Source organism: Ciona robusta, chromosome 12 (genome assembly GCF_009617815.1).
Source record: "Ciona robusta chromosome 12, ASM961781v2".
NCBI lineage: Eukaryota > Metazoa > Chordata > Ascidiacea > Phlebobranchia > Cionidae > Ciona > Ciona robusta.
In genome coordinates, this window is record NC_143246.1 from 3,623,209 (window position 1) to 3,646,720 (window position 23,512).

Sequence of the window (23,512 nt, forward strand, 5' to 3'; positions counted from 1 at the left end):
AGTATGCGCTTAAGTTCCCCAAAAGACTAATTTCTGTATAGGATGAATCTTTATAACGCTAACTGTTATGACGTGTTTTCCGAACCCGCACGTACATCCTATAGACCTTATACAATGCGCTTATAGGCCGAGATTTTGTCGTTGTACATTCATGTTAACCGTTCGATGTATTATTGTATAACCCTCGTTTCTATGCGTTACGCCTTCCCTGAATAAAAAAACATGGTGTTTATATCTAAAATACGCTGTTAATAAAACCTTAAACTGTAATATATTGTACCCTGCTGTAGGACAACAGTGTAGGATGTACTGAACAGTATTTTGTTTTTGACTTGGAAAACGTATTGAGTAACAAAATTCCTTGCTTGCAATAACGCGCACGCAAATATTTTACGCGTGACAAACTGAAATTTTTGGAAACTACCAGCTTTGTTTTTCTCATTTTCACGTGGGTGACGAACAATTCGTTTCCAAATATAATAACTAGTTTATTCCTATTCACACTTTCTGGCGTTACTGTTAGCTGTCACGAAAAATTTTCCCAAACGGAGACATTTTCTAAAACTGGCTTAGGTTGCATGCCGCAATTTTTGCGACGCGTCTTGTCATAAACAAGGTTTTCTTTAACACTGCGTTACAGGTTAGGCTACACAATAAAGTTGCGCCGCTTACGTCACTTAGCTTGGAATCAGTGCATCAGCTGCCTGTATGACCACAAAAACGATTATTTACATGCTAATATTACAAAGAATCATTTAGTTAAACGAGCATTATCAATACGTGGTGATAAGTGTTAGTAGGAGGGGAAAGATGGGACACTTTTTTATTCTATTCTTTCGTCTCATTTGGTAGCAAACAAAGAGCAATCGGAAAATTGTGAAACCGTTTCCTCACGACTCCCGTATATTAGACCGTTGTTGGCAGTTAAAAACACGATCAGGATGTTTGGATAGTATGTGCTAAAGGTATCCCGTTTCCCCCACCCTATTATAATAAAATTCTCCCTGTCTCTTGTGCTGTCTCTTGTGAAATTCAACAAAAGTGATCTAAAACTCGTAAGCTGGCACGAGGTATATGAAACAGAACACCCGTGTCTAACGACTTCGTATTGAAACTTATGATACGCAAATTACGACTTCTTTAAAAACAGGTGCAACTTTGAACGCCATCAGCCTTGTAAAGAAATTCGCAATGTTTATTCTACAAAACACAAGAAACACAAAAGCTGTATGACAATTACTACAAACGTATAAAGTTACTTTTACAAATAGTTCAGTTAGGTGTATGAATCAACACTTTTGCAGTAATATGCAAGCAAAATTGTTCCACTTAGTGAAATACTTTATAGTATACCACAAGTTGCAAGTATTACAACCGCTATTGTGACAACCACGGTGAACAGTAGCATTCCAACCCAAGAGATACTGCGCGACTTACTGGAGTACTTTTGTTTCAATTCTTCATCTTTTGTATCACGTGCCTGAGTAGTAAAACATACGGTGTATGCGAAATCAATGTACGAGGTAAAATTGTGCTATGATGTTGATGCCAATATAATACATCACCTAATGCCCTATAATAGAATCGCTAAAAATAATAAAAACCTATTAGAAACTAAAAAGTTAATATTATTTCTTGATATTAAGGCGTATTCTTAACAAATCATTTATTTATCAAAATAAACAAGACTTTTGAAATATTCCACCTCATCCCGCCGCTTTGCGAATCGTTCAAGCACACTATATGTGCTTGTGTTTTAATATGTTTCTTCTGAGTGTTGTCAATTAATAAATATATGACAGTAAAAATTTAAGGTATCGTCCCAAAATCGCATTTGTTTTGTTTTTTTTTAATAGGGAGATATGTGCCTAAATGTCTTATTTTCTCCGGTCTACCATATGTTGTAAGTTAGGGTAATTATAAATCAGGTTAAAGTGCGTACACCGTACAGTAAACATTATGTTAAATCAAGAGAAATTAGCAAAGTTTATAAATTGACAAAATTGCCACTTTGGACCTCAAATTATAAACCCAGCGCAAAAGTTGATATAGTACAATGAGGGAAGATGGGACACTTAAGCACATTTTGCCAAATATTTCCAAAATTAAAATAGATGACGGTTTTTGGCTAATACCACGAATTAGTACTATCATTCCTTTATTAATTGACACCAATTTAATAAAATATAATAAAACACACGAGGAGTTGTTTAGCGATCCGCACAACAGGTAAAATTTTACAAATTTAAAAACACACGGAATAAGATGGGACAGTTTAAAATCATTGTTAATTTTGATTATTAAGTGTATTTATAAATAGGAATATACGTAACTAACACGAAATAATACTGTACGCTTTGAAAATTAGGTCTAAACATTCGTTTTCTTGCCCTATTGTTATAGTTTTTAACATGTTACCTATAGCCTACATTATATTATTGCATAACAATTGGTATTGTATGAACGACAATGGGTAATGTTCAAACATCAATGGGTAAATATTGTATCCTACAAATGTATATGAACTTGTAATAACAGAAAATTGGTAATAACTATTAATAAAGTTTTTATTTTTCCTACAAATTGGGTATTACTACTCTGTTTTTGGCACAAGCCACTTCTTATAAATTATCACCAAATGAAAAGCAAATGACTAAATTTCGAACATGTTTTCAAAATATTATCTTTTTATTATATCAGTATCTTATAGTTGAAAACTTCCTAAGGTATAAACTATTAAATTAAAAGCAAATCTTTCAAAGTTTGGCAATGAAAACATACAAAACTACAATGTGGGGGAAGATGGGACTCTAAATTGAAATATATTTACATTAGCAATATTCTGCAACTTGTAGTTAACCTACCGAGTTTAACAGCCTGTGCTAGTTTCTTTGCCATGTAAACCTCATATATATAACGTTAAACCGATATTTTGTTGTTCTTTTTATCTCAAATTAAAGTCATATTGACCCCTGTCTATTTTCTTTATGCTTATATCTCAGTGTTTTTTTTTACAAAACTAAAACTAGTTTTATGAGACAAAATCAAACTGTACGAAATATTCAAGGTTGTTTAATGAAGCTATGAAACTAGTTTAATCGTTCGCACACGCAAACAAAAAAATCATTGGCTTTACTATGATTTAGCGAGCATTAAAAAATAGCACCTTACTATTTCGCATTTTTTTACCTGTTCAAAGTATACTGTTTCTATTTTACATATTTTTTTAATATTTAAAAACAGTAATCAGCTTTGACAGGCGTTTTATAAAGTCGTGATAGTACTGTCTAATAATTCTGTAACCTTATTTTCCTGATTATCATTAAATGGGGGGTCCGTAAAAAGAAAATTTAAAAAATGGTCTCGTCTGACAAAGTGTCCCATCTTCCCCCACCCTACCATATAGAGTGCGCTACTCTTTGATCTATATCTGGTGTTCTTACTCGTAGTTTATTGCTATAAGGGTTATGTCATATAAACATCTACAGATCGTGTATTAAACAGTTAACAATGGTCTCTGGAAGTCGTGAGGATACAGTTTTATAATTCTTTGAATATTCGTTGTTTCCAAAAGGGACGAAAATAAATAGAACAAAAAAGGGACCCATCTTTCTCCACCCTGCTGTATATATACCTTGATCGCGTAATATATTGAAACGAATCCAAACACAACTGGAATGACTCCCAAAAGCAACCAACAACATACTGTGGTTATAATTGCGAGATGAAGGTCGTTGTTACAGTAAGGGTCCAGGAAGTCGCAGCAATCACGAGGCGATGGAGGAAGTGTCTAAAATTACAAGTAATATTGGAAGGTTTATGCAACTAGCTATAATAATATATTTTTTAAATTAACGAAGTGTTCTTTAACTAATTTTGCATTCTTACTTTAATAAATATGTTTCGTATATGACTTTCCATGTAATAGAATTGTCAGAAGTCTTGGTTAAGATTAAACATGTACGCAGACTCCATTTATAGAAGGATGGGGAAATATGAGACACCTTTTATTTTCTCGACCCATTTGGTAGTAAACAACGAACATTCAGAAAATATAAAACCATATCCCCACGACTTCCGCGCAGACCGTTGTTAATTGTAAAAAACACGATCAGGATATTGGAAAATGATGTGCCAAAGTTGTCCCACCTTACCCCACATTAGTATATCTATTGAATATTGAACAAAATTAAACAAAAAAAGGTATCGTTAGTTTTATTTTAGTAGGAAAAACACACAGATTTTCAAAGAAATGCCATTAATGTTTCTATCCGCGACGTCACTGATGCTCGGGACACCTTTAGCGCACAATATCCTGATCGTATTTTAAGCATTTAACAACAACGTTCTATGGTAGTCGTAAGAATACGGTTTTATATTTCTTCGAGTGTTCCTTGTTTACTACCAAATGGGACGATAAAATAAAATCACTAGGCGTGCCATCTTCCCAACCTATTATATACCAATTATAAAAATCGATCCTACAACGTTACCTGTATTATTAGCCCTCCATGGTGGTGTTTTTTCTTTTTATGTTTTTTGTCTTGATGGTGGTGTTGGATGGGTTTATCAAATAGGGGATCGTTGGAGTCACCAATATCAACATCACGGTTAGCTGGCGGTTCTATAGGAACTTCCACATCAGACATGTTTAAAATATAAAAATCTGGAATATTTGAAAAAAAGTCTGTTTTAGGTTTCAAAAAAAAAATTCCGGGCGAAAGATATAGTAGGGTGGGGGAAGATGGGACACCTTTTTATTCTATTTTCTTGTCCCATTTGGTAGTAAACAAAGAACATTAAAGATTTATAAAACCATATCCTCACAATTCCCGTAGACCGTTGTTAATCGTTTAAAACTCGATCCGGATGTTTGGATATTATATGTAAATGTTTGCTAAAGTTGTCCCGTCTTCCCCCGCCCTAATATAGTATTGCCGTGTCAAAGAGCTGTTCAGTGTACGAACAACACCTTTTATTTAATTATATTTGCTCAAACGGGACCTAGTAAACAAATTCTACCATTTAGTGTTTTTAGTGAATATATTCGGTTGACAGTTTTACATCGATACCAATATTATTAGCATAAAGCGCGAAACGTTGGGCGTATTTTAAAGTCTGCTGCTATGCTTCGCCTGCAATGACTGAAACTTTTGGAAATCAATTCAAGTCTGCTTTGCCACATTAAAACGCGAAATTAAAAATGTTTGACTTCACTTAATCAAATCCTATACGCACGCAAATACACAACTTCCATAATACTATTGTTTACATGGCTACCCGCAAATTAAAACAAAACGTATTATCTGCTAAGAAATAAACTAAAGCAACATATCGCATTCACGTTCCACACAATCTGTGACATAACGATCCATGATAACAACAGCTGTCGCTTCCAATGGACAGTTTTAAAATGAAGAATGCCTTTTCTCTCGTATATGATTCAAAGGCCCGCTACTACAGTAACAAACATACGCTTCTGTGCCATTTCAGCGAAGCAGGGACACAGTGTATGAGAAGGTCATATCATGTTACTAAATTCCTGTGTAGGGAATATAATACTCGATTATAAGCCTACAGTGGCTACTTCTTTACTTTAGTTTAACAACATTGGCATGCAAAAAAAGAATTGCATTGAAGCTGATGTGCATTGTTTTAACTGCTGTCTTGGGGAAATTGGGCTAATTACTAAATAGGATACGGTACATTCTGTATACAAGTTCTTTCTTAATTCTTTACGCCAACTTTGTGAACGAAAGTGCTTTACCGTTACATTTATGGGTGGCCCTCCCGCTCATTAACCCACAAATATGCTGGCTATTCTGTTGGGGTGAGGGGAACCCGAAGGAATTTGCTGCGTTGCTGAAGTGCGGCAATACATTTCAGCAAAACAAGATTCTCTCTTTAGTTTTATTCTCAGTTTGCACTCAAGCGGAACCTCTCGGTCGCTTAAGCACCACAAACATAGGGGAATCCAAAAAGAAGAAGTGAATGAACGAAACCTATTTATTCTCACTTGTCGGGGCCATTACCGTCGTTATAAACGCTAGTGTTTTGTATTGTGCACCCCGTGCCCACTTACGAGTTACTACATATGACTTTTGTGCGTAAATATTAGTATTTTTAATGTATGATCACGGCCTATTAGAGATATCTCTCGAAGGCTGTGTGTATGGGTGACAATTTCGACAAACCATAAGAGACCACTGGGTTAAACCAATTGCTGTTAGGTGACTTGCAAGAATACAGACGCCCAACGGTAGCAACGTCCAGCTATAGTGTGCCCGAAGTCTTGCATCGTCGTCAATTATTATTTACATATAGTACTGTGGGGGAAGAAGGGACATCTTTAACACATAATATCCAAATATCCTAATCGTGTTTTCAACAATTAACAACGGTCTATGGGAGACGTAAGATTGCGATTTTATAATGCTTTATAAATATGATCTTTGTTTACTATCAAGTGGGACGATATAATAGAATGCAAAGGTGTCCCATCTGACCCATCTTACTATGTAACTAAATATAGTAAAGAAACCGTATTATTTTGTTTCGTATAAAATTTTAGCGAGCATATACTGATTTAAGCAGAGAGAAATATATGTATTGAAGAGTGGGAGAAATTGGGACATTTTAGCACAATCTGCCTCGTATATAAAAATCTAAATATTTAGCTTTTGGGTAATACCGTAAACTTGAACCATCATACTGTTAATAAATGAAAACACAAAATTATGTTAAAACACACAACTGTTTTTTTGGGACTCGCACATCATGTGCTATTTGAGCGGTTCGCAAACATGCGGGGTAAAGTGGAACAACTCAAAATTTTTAAATGTTTCCTACAGTATTTTATCATATGAAGAATTGGTATTGTCAAAACAGTAATTGGTATTCAGATTATTACCAGAAAAACTTACACCAACAGAATATTTATAAAAAAACATAAAACTTTGCACTTTTGACACACATTTGGTATTGTTACATTGAACCTCACATATAGGCAACTTCTCCTAAAAAAGTGCCTGCTGTGACTAAATTCCGAAAATATTTTCTATACATTGTCTTATTATTATATCAGTATATCATATTTGATTTACCAATGAGGTATTAATTCTTGAATTACAAACAAAACAATAGGCCTAAACACCTGCAAAACTACAATGTAGGTGGGACACCAAGTTGAAAGTTCTTTATATTAACAATATTGTACAAAGTGTGTGTAATCCAACAAATTTAACATGCTGTGTTAATTTCTTTCCCAAATAAACTTTATATACACAAACATAAATGTGACATAATTTGTTATTATTGCAGCGATAATTAAAGCCAAGTTAATCTCTGCCTATGTTTCTAAAATTTACATAACTCAGTTATTTTTAAAATAAAATAATATTGGTTTTATGAGACAAAAACTGTACGAAGTTTTTATGCTTTTTTCGTGTGATTTAGTTTCATCCATATCAGCACCACGTTTATTTTCACACATTCAAAAAAGACTGTTTTTTAGGATTTTTCATAGTTAAAAACAATAATCGGCTTTGCCGTCGGCTTATTAGTCCTGAGAATACTGTTGAATAACGCTGTAACATTTTTAGCAGTCTATCACCAAATGAGAGCGCAAAAAAACACGGTTTAAACAAGTTTTCTACCACCCCGCGTCAAGTTTACACCACTCCACTATAAAATATGTTGTCTGACACAAACCAAGATTTATTTCTGTTTACTTAATTACACAACAACAACAATGTTGGAAGAGAGTAGCGGGGTTGGAAAAGCAGAGTTGGAATATTCTGGGAGCCACAGAAATAGAAAAGATACCGTACCTTTGTTTTGACAGTTTTCGTGTGGACCACCCGCTTACGGTTTTTCACGCATTCTCTCATAATATTACCGTATTCCGTTTAAGTAACATTGGTGTCTTACAAATGATATTTTGTAAATAAAAGTAGGTATTAGCAAAAACTGTTCTGTGTAGTACAACCGAAAACCTTTTGAACTTTTGGTGAGCCTAATTTTTTTTAATCGGCACAAAGTAGTTGCACTTATAATTCTAAAACAAAAAGAAAAAACATGACAGGAATATTGTACGAAAAGTGTTTACCATATTTTGTAAGTTATCGCGGCATTATGCTAGTAACGTGGTTCGCTGTATAACTTTTCTAGATATATAGAGTAAATATAGATGTTCGGCGGCGTGTTGCAGCTTAAAAATGAACGATGGAACTGAAAGTGAAGACAGCTCCTATTTCATGGAGGTTTACGACCGAATTCATGCAGTTGATCTCGTCTTAAGGTTTTTAACTATTTTATGTTAATGACCTGTTGTGTTAACTCTTTGCCTTAAATATTTTAACGTCTTGGAAATATATCTGGTGCTAGTGAAGAATCTCCGCCCACCTTATTTGCTAACCACTAGCCCCTAACCCCTAGGTAGGGGGTTATGTTGATGGTTAGGGGGTAGTGGTTATAGGGGTTAGTGGTTAGGGGTTAGTGGTTAGCAAATAAGGTGGGGGAAGACTCTTCACTAGCACCATATATCCTTTTGTGCATATATATTGTTATCAAATAAATTTATATATCGTTAGTGATAAAATAATCCTCCTGTGGTCGGAAAACCACAGTTGTTATAACATGGGTGTTCTATTTCACCCCCTTATGCCAGCTTACGAGTTACCGTGTATAATACTTTGTGGGTGATTAGTTTTATATGTATTGCTGTTAATTTGGACAACTCATTAGTGACCACTGGGTTGGAGCAATTGCTGTTAAATGTCTTGCCAAGGGACACATACGGGTAGGGATGCACATTACAGAATAATTAGGTATTCTAGGATATCCTAGAATACTTTATTTCGAATGTAGAATTCCGAATCTAGAATTTCAAATTATTTTATATTTATAGGAAAAAATAATCTTACCCACATAAGTCAGTTTATTGACTCTTTCATACCAGCCTTTTTGGATCATGAGCAGTAAAATGATCAAAAATTGTTCTTTTGGGTAGTTTTTGCGTCATGAAACGTATAGCAGGCTATGAAAAGACGTTTTAAAACGTTTACTCTTGAAAGTCCCACAAACACAAAAATATTTTTTTTCAAAACTAATAAGTTTTAAAAATGCTATTAATATAGTATATGAGATGACGTGTGATGACGTCATTAAACAGAATACCGAATCCCGTAGAGCCGTAGTCAGATTCGAATCTCATGGATTCAAAATTCTGTAATATGCATTCCTACATAGGGTAATACTGCCGCTTCTGACCAGTAAAAATTTGGGTTTCAAAATGTTCCTTACGTCTCCATGATACCTGCTGTATAATTTATTTTAAAAAAAACTTGGGCGTTCGTGTAGAAAATTAACTTTGAAAATGCGCGAAATCGTGCTGCGTCACCGTATTTTCCACACGAGCCGCCAAAGGTTAGATTATTACGTCATGGAATGCTTATTACCACCTTTGATTTCTATGTTACAGATTACGTAATTTGTTAGTTTTTTGGGGGGTTAGGGGTTAAAAGTAGGGGTTGGGTTAAGGGTTAGGGCTTGGGGTTTTCCCTAGCATAAAACATGGCGAAAATCAAGATTATAACGTGCTGTAACGTATGTAATATGTCACTCCTGTGGCGTAACATATCGCTATTGTGACGTAGGAAATGGTTACCCTTATGCAAGTCAGGCAAATTATGGTGACGCAGCACGTTTTTTCTCATTTTTTAAGTTACATTTCAACAGGAACGCCTGACTTTTTTCCAAAAAAAAATTATATAGTGGGTATTAGGTAAGGAACATTTTGGGACCAAAATTTTCACTGATCACCGGCGGCGGTATTACTTACATCCGCCCCCAATGGTAGCAGTGACGAGCCTCGAACCAATTTTCTCTAGGTTCAAGGCATTTGTGCTAACCAAGTGCCGGATGCATACCTATACTGCTATATATATCTATGTGAGGGTAAACTTGTAACAATGATTTATTTAAAATTATCTAATATAGAGGTAGTGACCATCCAGACAGCATCGAGATCTCTCCATCTAAAATTCAAACCAAGAGAGGGGATGGCACAGTTGAGACTTATCCTTTAGTTGTGAACATTGAACCTACATCATGTACATCTATTCAAAAACATATGAATGAAGGTGTGTAGGCTAACTAAAAAAATTGGCCCATTAATTTGTTTAAAAAGGAAAAAATGATTGGTATTTAGGCATTTTGTTTAAAAATTGTACGGATAATATAAAATTAACATATATATAAATATATATTATGAATATGAGTGTAACTTGCTTTATATAAGAATTTAAATAAGATGAAACAAAATTGTTCTTCCAGGTATTGGTATGCGTTTACAGCTCCGCGACTCAAATCCTGAACCTCAGACCAGTTTGTTAAGTACAACAGTGAAGAGAGTTTCGAATGAAATCAGTCGTCTCGAACGTGGGTCAAGCCAGTGTGGCTGCAAAACTTGTGGTCTAACACTGTTTGTTAAAAATGTGTAAGTTTTTTACGATGTTTTAATCAAATTTCAGTTGTAGATCTGCCCGCCTTTTTACTTACTGCAGAACCATAGTCATTTGTTTGTACTAACAATATGTGGTAAAAAATGAATAAATAGTAAGCTTTAGAAATATTTTCAAAAGAAACTGCAAACTTGATTAAATCTCAGTATAGAGTACCTGTGCCTTGAACACATGTAATTTGTAATGTGCAATGTTATAGTCTGGTGCGAGCAACCCATAGTTGTTGGAGCGCTGGGATTTTACGCAGAGAAGGAATAGATATTCAAGACTCAACATTACTATTGTTGTGTGTCGTGTGTGCATGGTCTTTTGCCCCTTGAGCAACAGATTTTTTAATTTCTCTAAGCCTATGGTGTCTTACGGAATGTTTAAATTGTCATCCACATATAAATAAAATCGGACCGGAAAATTAGTCACTCACAAAATTATGTAAGATATGTGGTAACTAAAATGTCATGCAAAGATGAGTAAGTTCCATTTATTCATTAATATTAAAAAATGGTTTATCTATTTAGGAAATTTAACCGAGTTCTGCCATTACCTTCACAAAGTTGGAGAGATCTCTTTAACAATTGGTCGTGTTGTAGTCATTCACACAAACAAAAAGAGAGCAACAAAGAAAAAGTGACAACGCCAGGTTAGAGAAATTTGTGCTTACTTTTAGCAACAAACACATGTGCTTTACAATTTCAATTTACCAAACATTTAAAAATTTATTTTGCAGCTTTTGTTACAAATGGAGTATTAAAACCACGTGAAAATGATTGCCTTATCAGCGACTTTCATATCATGGTGCACACTAAGACAGTGGAGAGGAAAAATATTTTACTTCGAAAATTGGACTACCTACCAAAAGAGGTAGAAATGCACTGTATTACCTAATTAGTTTCACTACTTCACAGTAAACTAGATTGAGTGTGTGTAACCTATTGGTCCTTGTGTGGCAGGGCAATGATAATTGATATGTTTGCAACGGCACTTTGTTTTATGAGCATTGTGCCTGCTTATAAGTCAAAAGTCAACACATATATTATATAACTATGGGTGTTTATTTATTTTCATTTTTTGTTTTAATACCTTATGTAAATGCTATAGATTCTATAGAATTGAATGACTTAATAACCTAAACATAATATCCATACACATGAGTTTGTGACACATACTTTACAGGGAGCTCTTACCTCAAGAGAAATGAAATGCTCTCGTTGTCGGGCTGTGCTTGGGGAAGCTGTTGGTTATGAGAAAAGCACCATAGAAGCATACAAGCTTAACAAAAACAGCATTGAGGTTCTATCACTGAGAAAACACCTATCTGAGACGTTTGTAAGGTGGGTGCAAATTTCTTTTATTTTCGAGTTTTTTAATTGTCAGTAATGATTGGAAGACTCTGTTTTACAGGCCCGTCTTTTTCAGTGAATTCTTTCTTGAACGAATCCTTGCACAGCAGCTGTCGAACGCGGTTGACGTGCATGCGACCCACATGTTTATTGTGCAAGACTTGAATGAGAAAGTGCATGTGCTGGTATAATATATCTTTAATTATTTTTTAACTATTGGCCTTTCTTACTTTATTTAGAAAAAAATCTTTTGGATATTGTTGCCCAAAAAGCTTTATAGTTAAGTTTGTACAAATCTGAAAAATGCCTAAATAAACATTTTACAAAAGGAACAGCAAACATGATTGAATCAGCAGTTTCTATTATAATATTTAAACAAAATAACTATTTTCTTTATAAAACACCCATCTAAAACTGGCAAAAATGTTAAATGTTTTTCCACCAAATAATTAATAGTCTTTATAGGTTAATGGTATAATGTAACAGAAAAAGAAGCATGGTTCTTAAAACTTCATAATTTCTTCTTAGATTCGAGTGATGAACACAAGCACAAGGTTGTACGTAAACAACGGAAAATCTGTGAATGAAATCACAGAATCAACCCGGGAGTTTTGCAGCATCTCTACAAATGCCAGAAGTAAGTAATACACTACCTATGTAGATACAATTCTAATTTTGTATTTCACGCAATTTTTGAAACTCTACATTTTTTTTACAAATGTTTGTATTTTACACAGTTTTTGAAAGCCTAAATTTTGGAGGATAAATTTGGTTTAACATTGTTCGGATATTGTAATTTGAGTTGGTCTTAACCCCACCAAAACATACAAAAAATAAACCAACTTTACAAATGCTGTACAGTGTATTTATGTATTTCATTAACCATCCTATAGTTAATATAGTTTGAGTATTCAAAATTATCTTTATAATTATTGGTACCAATTTACTTTACCTAAGCTAGAACAATAAACTAATATTATTCATGGTTTTTTTGTTGTTTCACACCAATCACACGTTATCTGGTTGATCTGCACATTAGTAACTTCCATTGGTTTTTGTTATTCAATTTTATTCCTCCCTTATCTCACCTAGTTTTCAAATATTTCCCCAGCTAGACCAGATAATCAAAAAAGTAATGTAAAACATTTTATTTAAAAAGATTTTTTTCTATACAGTTCAATCAAATAACGTGAAAATGAAAAAAGGAAAATCAACAACAGAGAATTCTGGTGTATGTCACCATGGCAATGGAGATGGGCATGCAAGCCACAGTAAAGGCAGACAAAGTCGACAGTTCACGGAAATTACTGAAGAATCAGATCAAGTTGAGAACGATCGCATAAGAAGGGACGGCCCTCCCTGTATGCAGGGGAATAAAGTTGCTGAAGTCATCGAAAAATTATTTTCATTTTCAACTCATCTTATCTCAATAGGGTAAGTAAAATGGATAAATGAATGTAACTTTTAACTTATGTTATCCACGTGGGCCGGGAAATGACGGTCGTTATAACATGAGTGTTTTGTTTCATACACCTCATGCCAGTTTTCGAGTTACCGAGTATGTTACTTTGTGGGTGATTACTTAGGGGGATTTTATCATTTTTTTTCAGATACAAAATAAATTATTTGGTACAGCAGTCTATTTAGTTGGTGTTCTGTAGTTGATTTTTAAGTAACTGGTTTAGTGGTATGAGGTTTACTTATTTACATAGGTGTATACAATTAAAAAAAAATAAATGAATTTATTTATAAAAAGTCTGCCAGTTTAATTTCCCGCCATTTTTTGCTTTATACTGTAACATTACTGTGCAATGTTTGAAATGTTTATATCCTGTTGCAGTTTGAACAATGTAATCATGGTTTATTGGTACATTGTTAAATTTATTTGGTAGTCTCTAGCCTAAAAGGCCTAATTAACTGTAAAAACTTCCGTGGCAAAGTGGTTAGCTCGCCCACCCTAACCCACAGGTAATGGGTTTAAGGCTTGTAGTTGCTACCATTGCGACCCTATGTGTCCTTGGGCAAGACACTTAACGGCAATTGCTCCAACCCAGTGGTCACTGATGGGTTTAGTGAAGAAGTATCATAAAATTATAAATTTAATTTTTTTGCAGGCGTACATGCAATGAGATACGAGAGGCCGATCCAACTGGTTGCGAACGTATTGTGAAAGTTATGTATGCAAGTACAGACAATCCAAAAATGAAACAGTGAGTACTGAGTAATGTGTTTTCGGCAGTACCTGTATCAAAATAATGTAATAACTTTATTTGTCTCTTCGATTACGGTAGCGAATTAGAAATATTTTAAATGAAAAGAAAGGATATAGCAACAAAACAACAGTTGTTAAAACATGCTTACAGTTAAAAACTTATTTACATTTAATTGAAAGAAAATAACACCTAGCAGACAAATGAGCTATTTACGTTTATTTAATTATCAAGTTGAACCTTTAATAGAAACAAAAAAATAAAAGATCATCTTTTTGCCTTCTACATTTTTTGTATAGTATGTATATATGACTGCTAATTTGAACCCATTATGAGCATTAGATTGGGGTGATTGCTAGAATCTATCTTATTTTTGGAGGAAATTGACCTAACCAATGTGTTGCAGCACAACAACTATAATTTTCCTGGAAATCTTAAAGAACATAACTATTAAACATGTGTTTGGGTATTTTCACTATTTTGCCTATGAATCTTAATAAACATAACCATAATATTTGTGTATATATGTTTATTTCCCAGGCAAACAGCCAAGTGGTTAAAAGACGAACGGACCCTCACACTTACCTACCCACATGAAATATGTGTTCAGATGTTGCTTGTACTTGTCTCCAGCACTCTTACAATGCCAGTAGCATATCGTGTGTTTGGTGACTTTGTAGTCGGGTTTTTGCGCCTTGATTGACAGATCGTTTATTTTAAAAATCAATATTCCAAAATTTCCATTCCAGTTCAAAATTTATTTAAATTCAAAAACAAAAAAGCTGGATGAAAAAAATATTGCAGTTTGAAACATTTATTAGAAATAAATGAAATTTCCACTGCAGTAAGAGCTAGTCTAGTATAGCTAACGCATAAAATATTATTTATTCAATATGTTCCACTGAGTGCTGACAATACAACTAAACGCTAGCGTGTAATTTTGAGATCTGAAATGTGTTAAAAATGTTTACATTATAGTTAATTTTGCAAAGCTGCCTAAATCTATAAACTGCTCCTTGTTGAACAACTGCTGCTGTTATAAAACGTGCTGTTTGGATCGTTTACTGTTCAGTTTATAATTTTTTTATAAAACTTGTTTCTTTGCCAAATAAACGTTTTCAGTAAACATGTTTGATTGATTGCCACTCAAAGGTTACTACCACATGTAATGTTCTAAGTAATTAAGTTGGCTCATAAACTCAACGACAATCAGTGACCACTGGGTTGGACTTGGAACAATTGCACTTGTTGTCATTTAATTGCACTTGTCATTTTTTATTTGGCACAGCCGACAATTTACCTCTAACATATTTTGTTCATCGTGGACATTCATTTTTACCGATAACTATTTATTGCTAACTACAGACATCTGTATTGTTCATATCAGATAATTTTATATTAAGAACATGAGAATGCTCGTCACTTACATTATATGTTTGTCGTTTTGTGACGAACAGGCAGACCTTTTTGTTGTGAACCTAATTTACCGTTCTGCTTTTTTTTCCTATTGTTTTGAGTGAATATGTTGAAACTTTTCATCCTATTTACTTTCATTGCAAATTCTACTTCAGCACAAGAACAACAATCAGAGAAGTAACCAAAGTGGAACTTTATCTAGCAGCGCACTGAATAACTGTGCGTCGTATCACTTTAACGTTTTCAATTCACAAATTATTGTTCACAACAGTTTCTAGCACAGCATATAACTTTTAAAGTTCCCATTTTCACTTTCTTGACTTGGATGGCGTCATCTTTTCTTTTTCTTTTCTCTCCGCCTCCAATTTAGCTTTTTCTTGTTCATATTCAGCGCAGAGTTTATCAACTGCAGCAGCAGTTAGAACAGTGATCACTGTACGACCTTCAACTCGTGTCAAAGTAGCCATCTCAACCTACACTCATAAAATGGTAAAAAATATAAATAAGTTTTTGAAAAGGCAGATGAAAAATTGTGGTGATAGTGTTTGTCCAAAACCCAATTTAAAGCTTGATATTGTTACCATTGTGGTTGTGTGTAAAATACAAATACCAATAATTGCTTCCACCACTTGATCAATGAGAAACAAAAAAACAATTATCTAATAAGTTCAATATTTGGTAACTTAGACACAAGGTGTATGATGCACCTTAGACACAAGGTGTATGATGGTAAAGTAGACACAAGGTGTATGATGCACCACATACAAAGACACTCATGGTAGAACTATTACATGTTAAAACACTTATATGTAATATGTTACTTAGTTTAAAATGCCACTTCTGATTGTTTACCCTTTCAGAAGTTAGTTTATTGGTGTCCAGTGTTTTGCTGAGAACTTTCACGGCCAGTTTCAAAGCATCGTTAAGATTTGTCTCGTTCTCCTTATATTCTTGCTTAAGCATTGAAATAGCAGCCTGGAAATGAAAATAAACAAGTATATATATTATATAGATAATAGTAAATTATTCTATCCATACAATTTTTGTATTAGATTTTTTTAAATGCGTCGTCTACTAAAAACATTGTGTAACCTCACATACACAACGTGGCAAGTTGAAGTGATATTGTAAAAACAATCCTAAACATTGTCAATTGGCAACTATCCATCTTATTTAAATTCTAGACCAGTTGTTCTTAATTTACTCAGACTTATCCACATGCCACTATGAAATTTTGGATTTATTTGCAGCATATCAAATTTAAAAACCTCAATTTACTTCTTCACACAACACATGTTGAGACTGTTTCAAAAACTATTGTTAATTTGTGAAAAAAACATATACCTTCATATATTTAAAGTTAAATCACAAGCAACACACCTGGCTGTTGTTACCAATGCATGTTCCTTTCCATCCACCATAGTTACCACTTGGATCTGACATATAAAGTTGGAAACCATAATGACGGTCCCACCCCATGTACAACACTGATATACCAAATGGTCGCTGACCTATATGATAAAAGTGGTTTGTCACAGATTTAAATAATAACAAGGTTCCAGACAATTTAAAGCCAATAATTCTAACTCTGTAACCATTGGTTTTAAGACCCTAATTACAGCCTCTAATTTAAGTTTTAACTTTGAACTGTTGTTGTTATATTTTACACTTATATAATATATTAGAGTATAATATACTTATATAATATTTGTATATAACAGATTTGTTGCTAGCACACACAGTGCCTAATATCCTAAAAAAAATTTCAAGTTTTGTTGATGGCTGTTTATTATTTTTATTCTAAAACAAAACTGTCTAATCACCAAAAACTTACAGTTAACATTATCTGTTATGCAAAAGTATACAACAATAGGCTTATATACCAAATGGTTGCTGGACTGTGTGGAATAAAAGTTTTTTTTCACATATTTAATTTTTGCCAGTTCAAAACAATACGTTTTTTATATAGATTGTTAGACTTAAAGATTATGATGGGCTATAAAAAAAATAACTTTTTTTCTTAGGTTTGATATTTAAAAAAGATACGTGTAACTTCAATATGATTTTCAGGAAAGAAACTTGACGTAGTTGGACAGGAAACAGACAACAGGAAACAAGTGTTCACATTAGAATTGAATAGCTACTCTAACTCACCCCCATATTGTGTGTACGCTTGTTTTATGTCACATAAATGCGTGACCAACTGTTCAACGGGGATGCTTTCTTGGTAGTTTAGTTTGTACCTGTTTTGTTATTGTATTGATTAGTTAAATATAATTGTGTTATAAGTCTGCACTAATGCAGAACACTACATAACATACTAAACAATATAAAGACACCGGTACAAAGTAGAGACTGGTTTTGAAATAGACCTGTTTTTAAAGTTTAATAGTAATAAGAAAAAAATATTTTACCAAATAATGTTGTAAATACGCACTACTACTACAACAGAACACTACGTTCTACATAGCATTCTAAACTATATAAATACTAAAAATACACAGCTACAAAGTACAGAACATTTTTAAAATAGATCGGATTAGAAAGTTTAATAGTTATAAAAAAATTTATTTGACCAAATTTCATTAATTCTTTTGAACAAAACTCTGTTGCAGACGACATTTGTATTATTAGTTACAATACAAGTTTTACCTTTGGGCAATTCTCCTAAGATCGGTTACAAGAACATTTGCATCCGATGTAATTCCAGCTACACTACAAGCAATATTGTCGTCCAACGTATAGATTTTGTCCGACAAAAAAACGTCGTCAAGTAATTTGTGAACGTTTCGCTTTTCTGCAGCCAGCACTATACCATCATTGGCGAGAATACCCAAACAAGAGCCTGAGAAATAATGCATTAGTGTTCAAGGTTCGAAGTTAAAACTTAAAAACATCTGATGCAAAATGCACTATATGAGTGACTGACCCAAAATAAATGGCAGAATCATACAGCATTGCATAAACAAACATACAAAAGACTTTTAATTTATAACCAATTTGACAAACAGTGATGTGATGTAAACTACATTTATTGTTTTATGGTACAGTAAGACCTGTATATTTTATAACCGGGAGACAGGCCTTTAAAAAAAGCTAAATTAGCCAAAAATCTTTCCTAAGTAAAAGATAGCAACGCTTTTTAACTAATTTATCAACATGCTTTTTAAGAAAATTTATAAACAAAATAGGCAAATAACACTTATATGTAAAACAATTAAGCTGTGCTTAAAAATGTGTTTGTCACAGGCTAAAAGTAATTTAAAAAAGCTATTACATATACAATATACATAGTATTCCAATCCACCTGCATGCCCTATTGCTTCCATGGCATATTCAACTTGGTATAATCGACCTTCCGGTGAAAATATAGTTGTCCTCGAATCATAACGTCTTGACATTTTAAAAATATTTAAATTTTTAAACCAGCTGAAAAAAATCTGTTTGTTGGATATAAAAGGGTTAGTAGGGAACACATTTAAAATTTATAGAGAAGCAGCAAAAAAAGTGACATAGGCAGAATTATTTTCTTACAGGTCTCTGAATAAAGGATGCAAAAAACGGTGAAACGGAAAATAATGACACCAGCATTTCATTAGTATTTTATAAAATGATTTAATTCTGAATGTTACCAAATTGGGAGCCATATATGCTTAAAAATAATGAGACTTTACAGAAGATTGAAAATGTGATAAGTCAGTCAACATAATTCCAATAACTAAAAAATATGTTATTTCTATAAGTAGAATAGTAAACTAGACCACTTTGATAAAAGGTGTTTATATTGTGCAGTGTGGATGTACGTTTTATGCTCACTACAGTGCAGTGATAGTGAAATAGAATATCTCCTTCACAAATCATACAATATCTGTTTGTACACATCTGCTTAAAAAAGGTTTTGATACAATTTGAAATGAATGGTAGAGAATAAAGGATCTTCTCTTATTCCTAATAAACTAAAAAGCAAAGCATAAAGATAAACAGTAAACACTGATTTTGCTGAAGTAAAAAAAACAAAAAAGCTTTATACATTGCGGTGCAGCTTAAGAATGAAGACCTTGTGTCTATGTTTATGTTATAAATGCATTTAAACACAAATGTATATCCATTTAATCGACATATAATTCTGATTAAATTTCATAAGGTAACAGAAGGAGTTATAATTTATAGATTTCTTCAATAAACACATGCTTACAAAATAACATAACATGCCAGATTTCTTACATAATTGTCATTACATTATTCACCAAATACAACTACTCATTTAAATAACGCAATGCAGTTAGTTGCTACATTACAAATTTAAATTTATTTCTAAACAAAATCAAACACACCCTGCTCCAAAATTAAGTAACTTGCAATAAAAGGGTAGCTGTTCAGGTATGTGTTTTAGCATTAGCAGTTTTACCAACTACAAGACAATAAAAAGACAAACCTGCAAGGCATTTACGGTGAGAAAGTGGCAGCAAAATCAGAATTGTGTAGTTACACAAGGTGTCAGACAGGAAATAAGTACATGAGCTCAAATCAAATAAAAGCTACACTCTGTCGGTCATCGCATATCCAAAACAGAAATATATTTGATATTTACACGGAATATTTTCGGCGCACGATACAAATTCATACAAGTCGAAAGTTTTAGGTATTTTTTTTAGTTTTTCATTTTCTGGAGAATGGGTAAGATCATGTCAAACTTTGGTCGTTTGGTGGGATCTTCATTCATGCATATCTTCATGAGTTTGCAGATGTGGGGAGAGATCCCTGGAGGTATGGAAACCCGCATCCCTTCTAGAGCGATCTGCATCCCGCACTCCATGTTGGAAAGATCGGAAAACGGGACCTCACGTGTCACCATCTCCCACAGAAGGATAGAGAAGCTCCACATATCAGCAGATTTTCGGTTGATGTTTTCGTGCTTCCGCTGAAGTGCTTCTGGTGCCATCCATGCAGTGTTATGCAGCTTGTTTGGTTCTTGAAAGGAGAATTTGACGTCTGCCATATTGATCTTGCACTGCATTCCATCTTCAATCATAATGTGCTTGCTGTTAAGGTGGAGACGGGGAATGATGGGTTCAAGGGAATGAAGGAATGACATGCCATTTGCGATGTCTGTGGCGAATAGCACAGCCCTCGAGTGATCAACAGTGACAGTTGATTCATGAAGTACGTGGTAAAGAGAACCCCCCATTACATATCCACTAATTGTAGCGAGATTTTTAGGAGAGTTAACAATACCCATGACAGGAAGAACATTGGGATGAGAAAATATTCTCAAACGAAGGTACTCCTCATGAAACTCTCGCATTTTCCTGGATGTTATGTCTCGAACTTTTAATATCTTGGCAACAATTTCTTGCTGGCCCCATCTTCCTCTCCAGGTTTCACCAGAGTGGGTTGAAGCAATCTTTCCTTTCAGATTTAGCTTTGTTAGTTCCACATTTTCATGATGGAGAGTTTCATTTTTCGCTCTCGTTCTTGTGGTTCCTTTCCATACATTTTGATTATAAGCAATTTGATTAAGATCCTGCCCCAGAGAAGCAGCCATTTCAGTGAGCTTTCTCGCTAACATTGGCCTTGCTTTAGAAACCGACGACTGCCCGAACTTATTACAGATTCCCACTGTAGCTCCATTAGTAACCAACTCTTCAGCGCATGCTGCATGCTGACCAAAACAAGCATAGTGCAGCGGTGTATTACCATGCTCATTAATTGCATTGACATCAGCATTGTACTTGATTATTTTCTTAAGGATTTCAAAGTGACCCATTTGAGCAGCGTTATGCAAGGGGGTATCGTCTCCCATGTTTGCCGCATTAATTCGTGCACCACGGTTAAGCAATATTTCAACGATATGCATATGACCTTCACGACATGCCCAATGTAACGGACTAAATAGGTGGTCATCTCCTTGGTTTAGATCATTTTCTGTGTTATCCAGCCAGACTTTGACAGCCACTAAATTTCCGTCTCGGCAATGAGAGAAAATATCATTCATTATGTTTACCAGCAAACAAAATTATACCGTTTAATTTAAACTGCATGAAAAGAATATATAACAGAGAGACTTAATATTTGGGGATAATATGTAAATTGTCTGGTGATTAAACTCATGCTATTACTGTACAATTTCAACTCAATGTTTTAACTTCTTTTTCACCGCCAAAACAAATGACAAAATCCCAATTTTGCTTTATCACTGCCACAAAGATCACTCCAAAATTGCAAGTCAACTGGCACAACAACGCGAAGACTCGCCCACTTTATATGTCAGCCATAGAAATCCAAATATGCCGAAATTATGTTGAAGCCTCTTCTGATCAAGCGATTACGCTACGCGCGTTTATGGCCTTATCAAGAATGCGCGCATATTTAGCGTCATTTTAAGAATGTACAAGTTATAACAACAAAGAAAGCAAAGATTGCTTCATACCGACAATTTAGTTGCGGTAAACACATTGTAAAATAATGACATATTGTAAAATGAAGAATTTGAAAATGTGCTGACTAACTTTTCGAATGTACACATCGCACGCGACGAATTTTCGTTCATGAAGTTGATATGTAATATAAACCTGCCTTGACACATCCTAATTTGCGTGAGTAAATGACACTTATGTTACCAGGCGGATAATACGGTTATTATTTAAACTCAAAGAAACATATTAAAGCACACAAGAAGGTATTTAGCTATTTTTTTGTAAATATATATTTAAAAAAGTGTTAATTGTTATGTCGGTATCAACAAGTCATTGTCTTTTTTAGATAAGGAATTATTTTAAGTTTATTTTCAGTAAAATATTGTAGCTTCTGGTTTTCCTGCCACTGTCCGTTTCGCGTTGCACACTCTGCTCTCTTGTTTCAATCACCTGTTCCTGTTTTTTTTTCGGCGGGAACACACAAATCTCGAATGCATATGTATAAAGCATAGTAAGGAAATGCGTTAAAAACATTTGTTTAGTTTCTACAGTAATTTATAAATATGTTTATAGTTAATATCCGTATTGTAATAATAAAAAAATAGAGAACATAGTTGGATGTTGTGCTCCTAACTGTAGTGGAAGCAGCAGTGCAACCCGCAGACTTTTTTCTTTCCATCGGAAGCAGAAAGAAGAAAGCGATGGGCAATAAACTGCAGACAATAGGCAGCCGTTTATGTGAGGTATGTTTTTCAAGAAAAAGCTATAGTACCTATTGACTAGTGTTGTAAGCAAAGTATGCCCAGCATGTTTAGATTTCAGGAGATTTAGAAAGATAGTGGTGAATTACCGAGTGCAGCTTTAACAACAGCTTATTTTATATATTTCAATCAATGGTATAACATAATGAATTGCTGCCGTTTATTCAGAGATGGACTTTTTGAAAAATCAAATGAAACGCTTGTTCAATTGCGAAAGGTAAAAGAGCAGAAACTTCTGACAATGTTGCAATTTTTGTTGTTAGTATGTCAGTATATAAAACAGTGGTCATCCTCTAGAACTAGATACTCGATCTTATACAGATAATGAAACTTCCAAGGGACGCGTGGAAGCCTGTACAATCTGGCATTACATTATTCATAAACTTGATATCCTTGCATTCCAAGCTTGTTCTTAATGGGGAATTTAATATTTTGCTAAGTGGTCGTTTTCTCAAGATGCTTTGGGAAATCTGTTTTACAGGTAAAATACATATTGTAGTCGCACAATATGAAAATCATTCATATATCAATTTCAACAGGTTATAGAGGGTACGGCATAGTGCACATCCAAAGCCTACCCAGTTTCGCAATGCATTGAAACTAATCATGATTGGGCAGTTTACTTTATGGATGTCCCCTCTATTTGCGACTGCGATGAAGATGATAGTCATCATTTGTTGAGCTTCATTAAAGATCACAAATCATTTAAAAAAAACAACTACAGCAGAAAGCATGTCCTTATTGATCGATATTGTATTGGACGTGGCTCCCCTTGAAATGGATACCATTCAAGAGAATGGTCTGTATTATGTCGTAAGTTTGGCCTTAAAGGAGATGAGCTTTATTAAA

General features: G+C 34.0%; 4 protein-coding genes across 5 annotated transcripts; 1 reads left to right on the plus strand and 3 right to left on the minus strand.

Moving 5' to 3' along the window:
• Positions 1–1,178: 1,178 nt before the first annotated feature.
• Positions 1,179–4,692, minus strand: LOC149726895 (uncharacterized). Its single transcript, XM_089890934.1, has 3 exons — positions 4,494–4,692; positions 3,635–3,790; positions 1,179–1,480 (listed from the first exon to the last, which is right to left on the minus strand). The coding sequence occupies exons 1-3, from the start codon at positions 4,647–4,649 to the stop codon at positions 1,343–1,345; spliced, it is 450 nt and encodes a 149-aa protein (XP_089747060.1). The 5' UTR covers positions 4,650–4,692; the 3' UTR covers positions 1,179–1,342.
• Positions 4,693–8,103: 3,411 nt separating this feature from the next.
• Positions 8,104–15,196, plus strand: LOC149726896 (E3 ubiquitin-protein ligase E3D-like). 2 transcript variants are annotated; one of them, XM_089890912.1, is made up of 11 exons: positions 8,104–8,299; positions 10,000–10,142; positions 10,336–10,498; positions 11,039–11,160; positions 11,248–11,381; positions 11,694–11,851; positions 11,922–12,045; positions 12,389–12,497; positions 13,036–13,294; positions 13,975–14,070; positions 14,611–15,196. In XM_089890912.1, the coding sequence occupies exons 1-11, from the start codon at positions 8,217–8,219 to the stop codon at positions 14,771–14,773; spliced, it is 1,554 nt and encodes a 517-aa protein (XP_089747038.1). In that variant the 5' UTR covers positions 8,104–8,216; the 3' UTR covers positions 14,774–15,196. The 2 variants fall into 2 exon arrangements, with proteins under 2 accessions (XP_089747038.1, XP_089747039.1); XM_089890913.1 differs by having other exon boundaries at positions 11,937–12,045.
• A 468-nt stretch (positions 15,197–15,664) lies between these two features.
• LOC149726897 (proteasome subunit alpha type-4-like) lies at positions 15,665–18,951 on the minus strand. The gene is made up of 6 exons (XM_089890916.1): positions 18,794–18,951; positions 18,139–18,331; positions 17,641–17,729; positions 16,867–16,997; positions 16,339–16,461; positions 15,665–15,959 (listed from the first exon to the last, which is right to left on the minus strand). Exons 1-6 carry the CDS (start codon positions 18,885–18,887, stop codon positions 15,795–15,797), a joined length of 795 nt encoding a protein of 264 aa, XP_089747042.1. The 5' UTR covers positions 18,888–18,951; the 3' UTR covers positions 15,665–15,794.
• LOC149726898 (scaffold protein ILK-like) lies at positions 18,926–21,550 on the minus strand. Its single transcript, XM_089890914.1, has one exon. The coding sequence runs from the start codon at positions 21,479–21,481 to the stop codon at positions 20,138–20,140; it is 1,344 nt and encodes a 447-aa protein (XP_089747040.1). The 5' UTR covers positions 21,482–21,550; the 3' UTR covers positions 18,926–20,137.
• Positions 21,551–23,512: the final 1,962 nt, after the last annotated feature.

Bases quoted from the DNA above. Each gene is read 5' to 3' on its own strand.
- LOC149726895 (XM_089890934.1), bottom strand. From the start codon at position 4,649: ATGTCTGATGTGGAAGTTCCTATAGAACCGCCAGCTAACCGTGATGTT. The intron at 3,791-4,493 runs GTAACGTTGTAG...TTGTAATTTTAG, and splicing joins ATGGAGGGCTAATAATACAG to ACACTTCCTCCATCGCCTCG. The intron at 1,481-3,634 runs GTATATATACAG...TTTACTACTCAG, and splicing joins CAATATATTACGCGATCAAG to GCACGTGATACAAAAGATGA.
- LOC149726896 (XM_089890912.1), top strand. From the start codon at position 8,217: ATGAACGATGGAACTGAAAGTGAAGACAGCTCCTATTTCATGGAGGTT. The intron at 10,499-11,038 runs GTAAGTTTTTTA...TTATCTATTTAG, and splicing joins ACACTGTTTGTTAAAAATGT to GAAATTTAACCGAGTTCTGC. The intron at 14,071-14,610 runs GTGAGTACTGAG...TTTATTTCCCAG, and splicing joins GACAATCCAAAAATGAAACA to GCAAACAGCCAAGTGGTTAA.
- LOC149726897 (XM_089890916.1), bottom strand. From the start codon at position 18,887: ATGTCAAGACGTTATGATTCGAGGACAACTATATTTTCACCGGAAGGT. The intron at 17,730-18,138 runs GTAAAACTTGTA...ATAACAAAACAG, and splicing joins CTTAGGAGAATTGCCCAAAG to GTACAAACTAAACTACCAAG. The intron at 16,998-17,640 runs GTGAGTTAGAGT...TTTATCATATAG, and splicing joins AGCGTACACACAATATGGGG to GTCAGCGACCATTTGGTATA.
- LOC149726898 (XM_089890914.1), bottom strand. From the start codon at position 21,481: ATGAATGATATTTTCTCTCATTGCCGAGACGGAAATTTAGTGGCTGTC.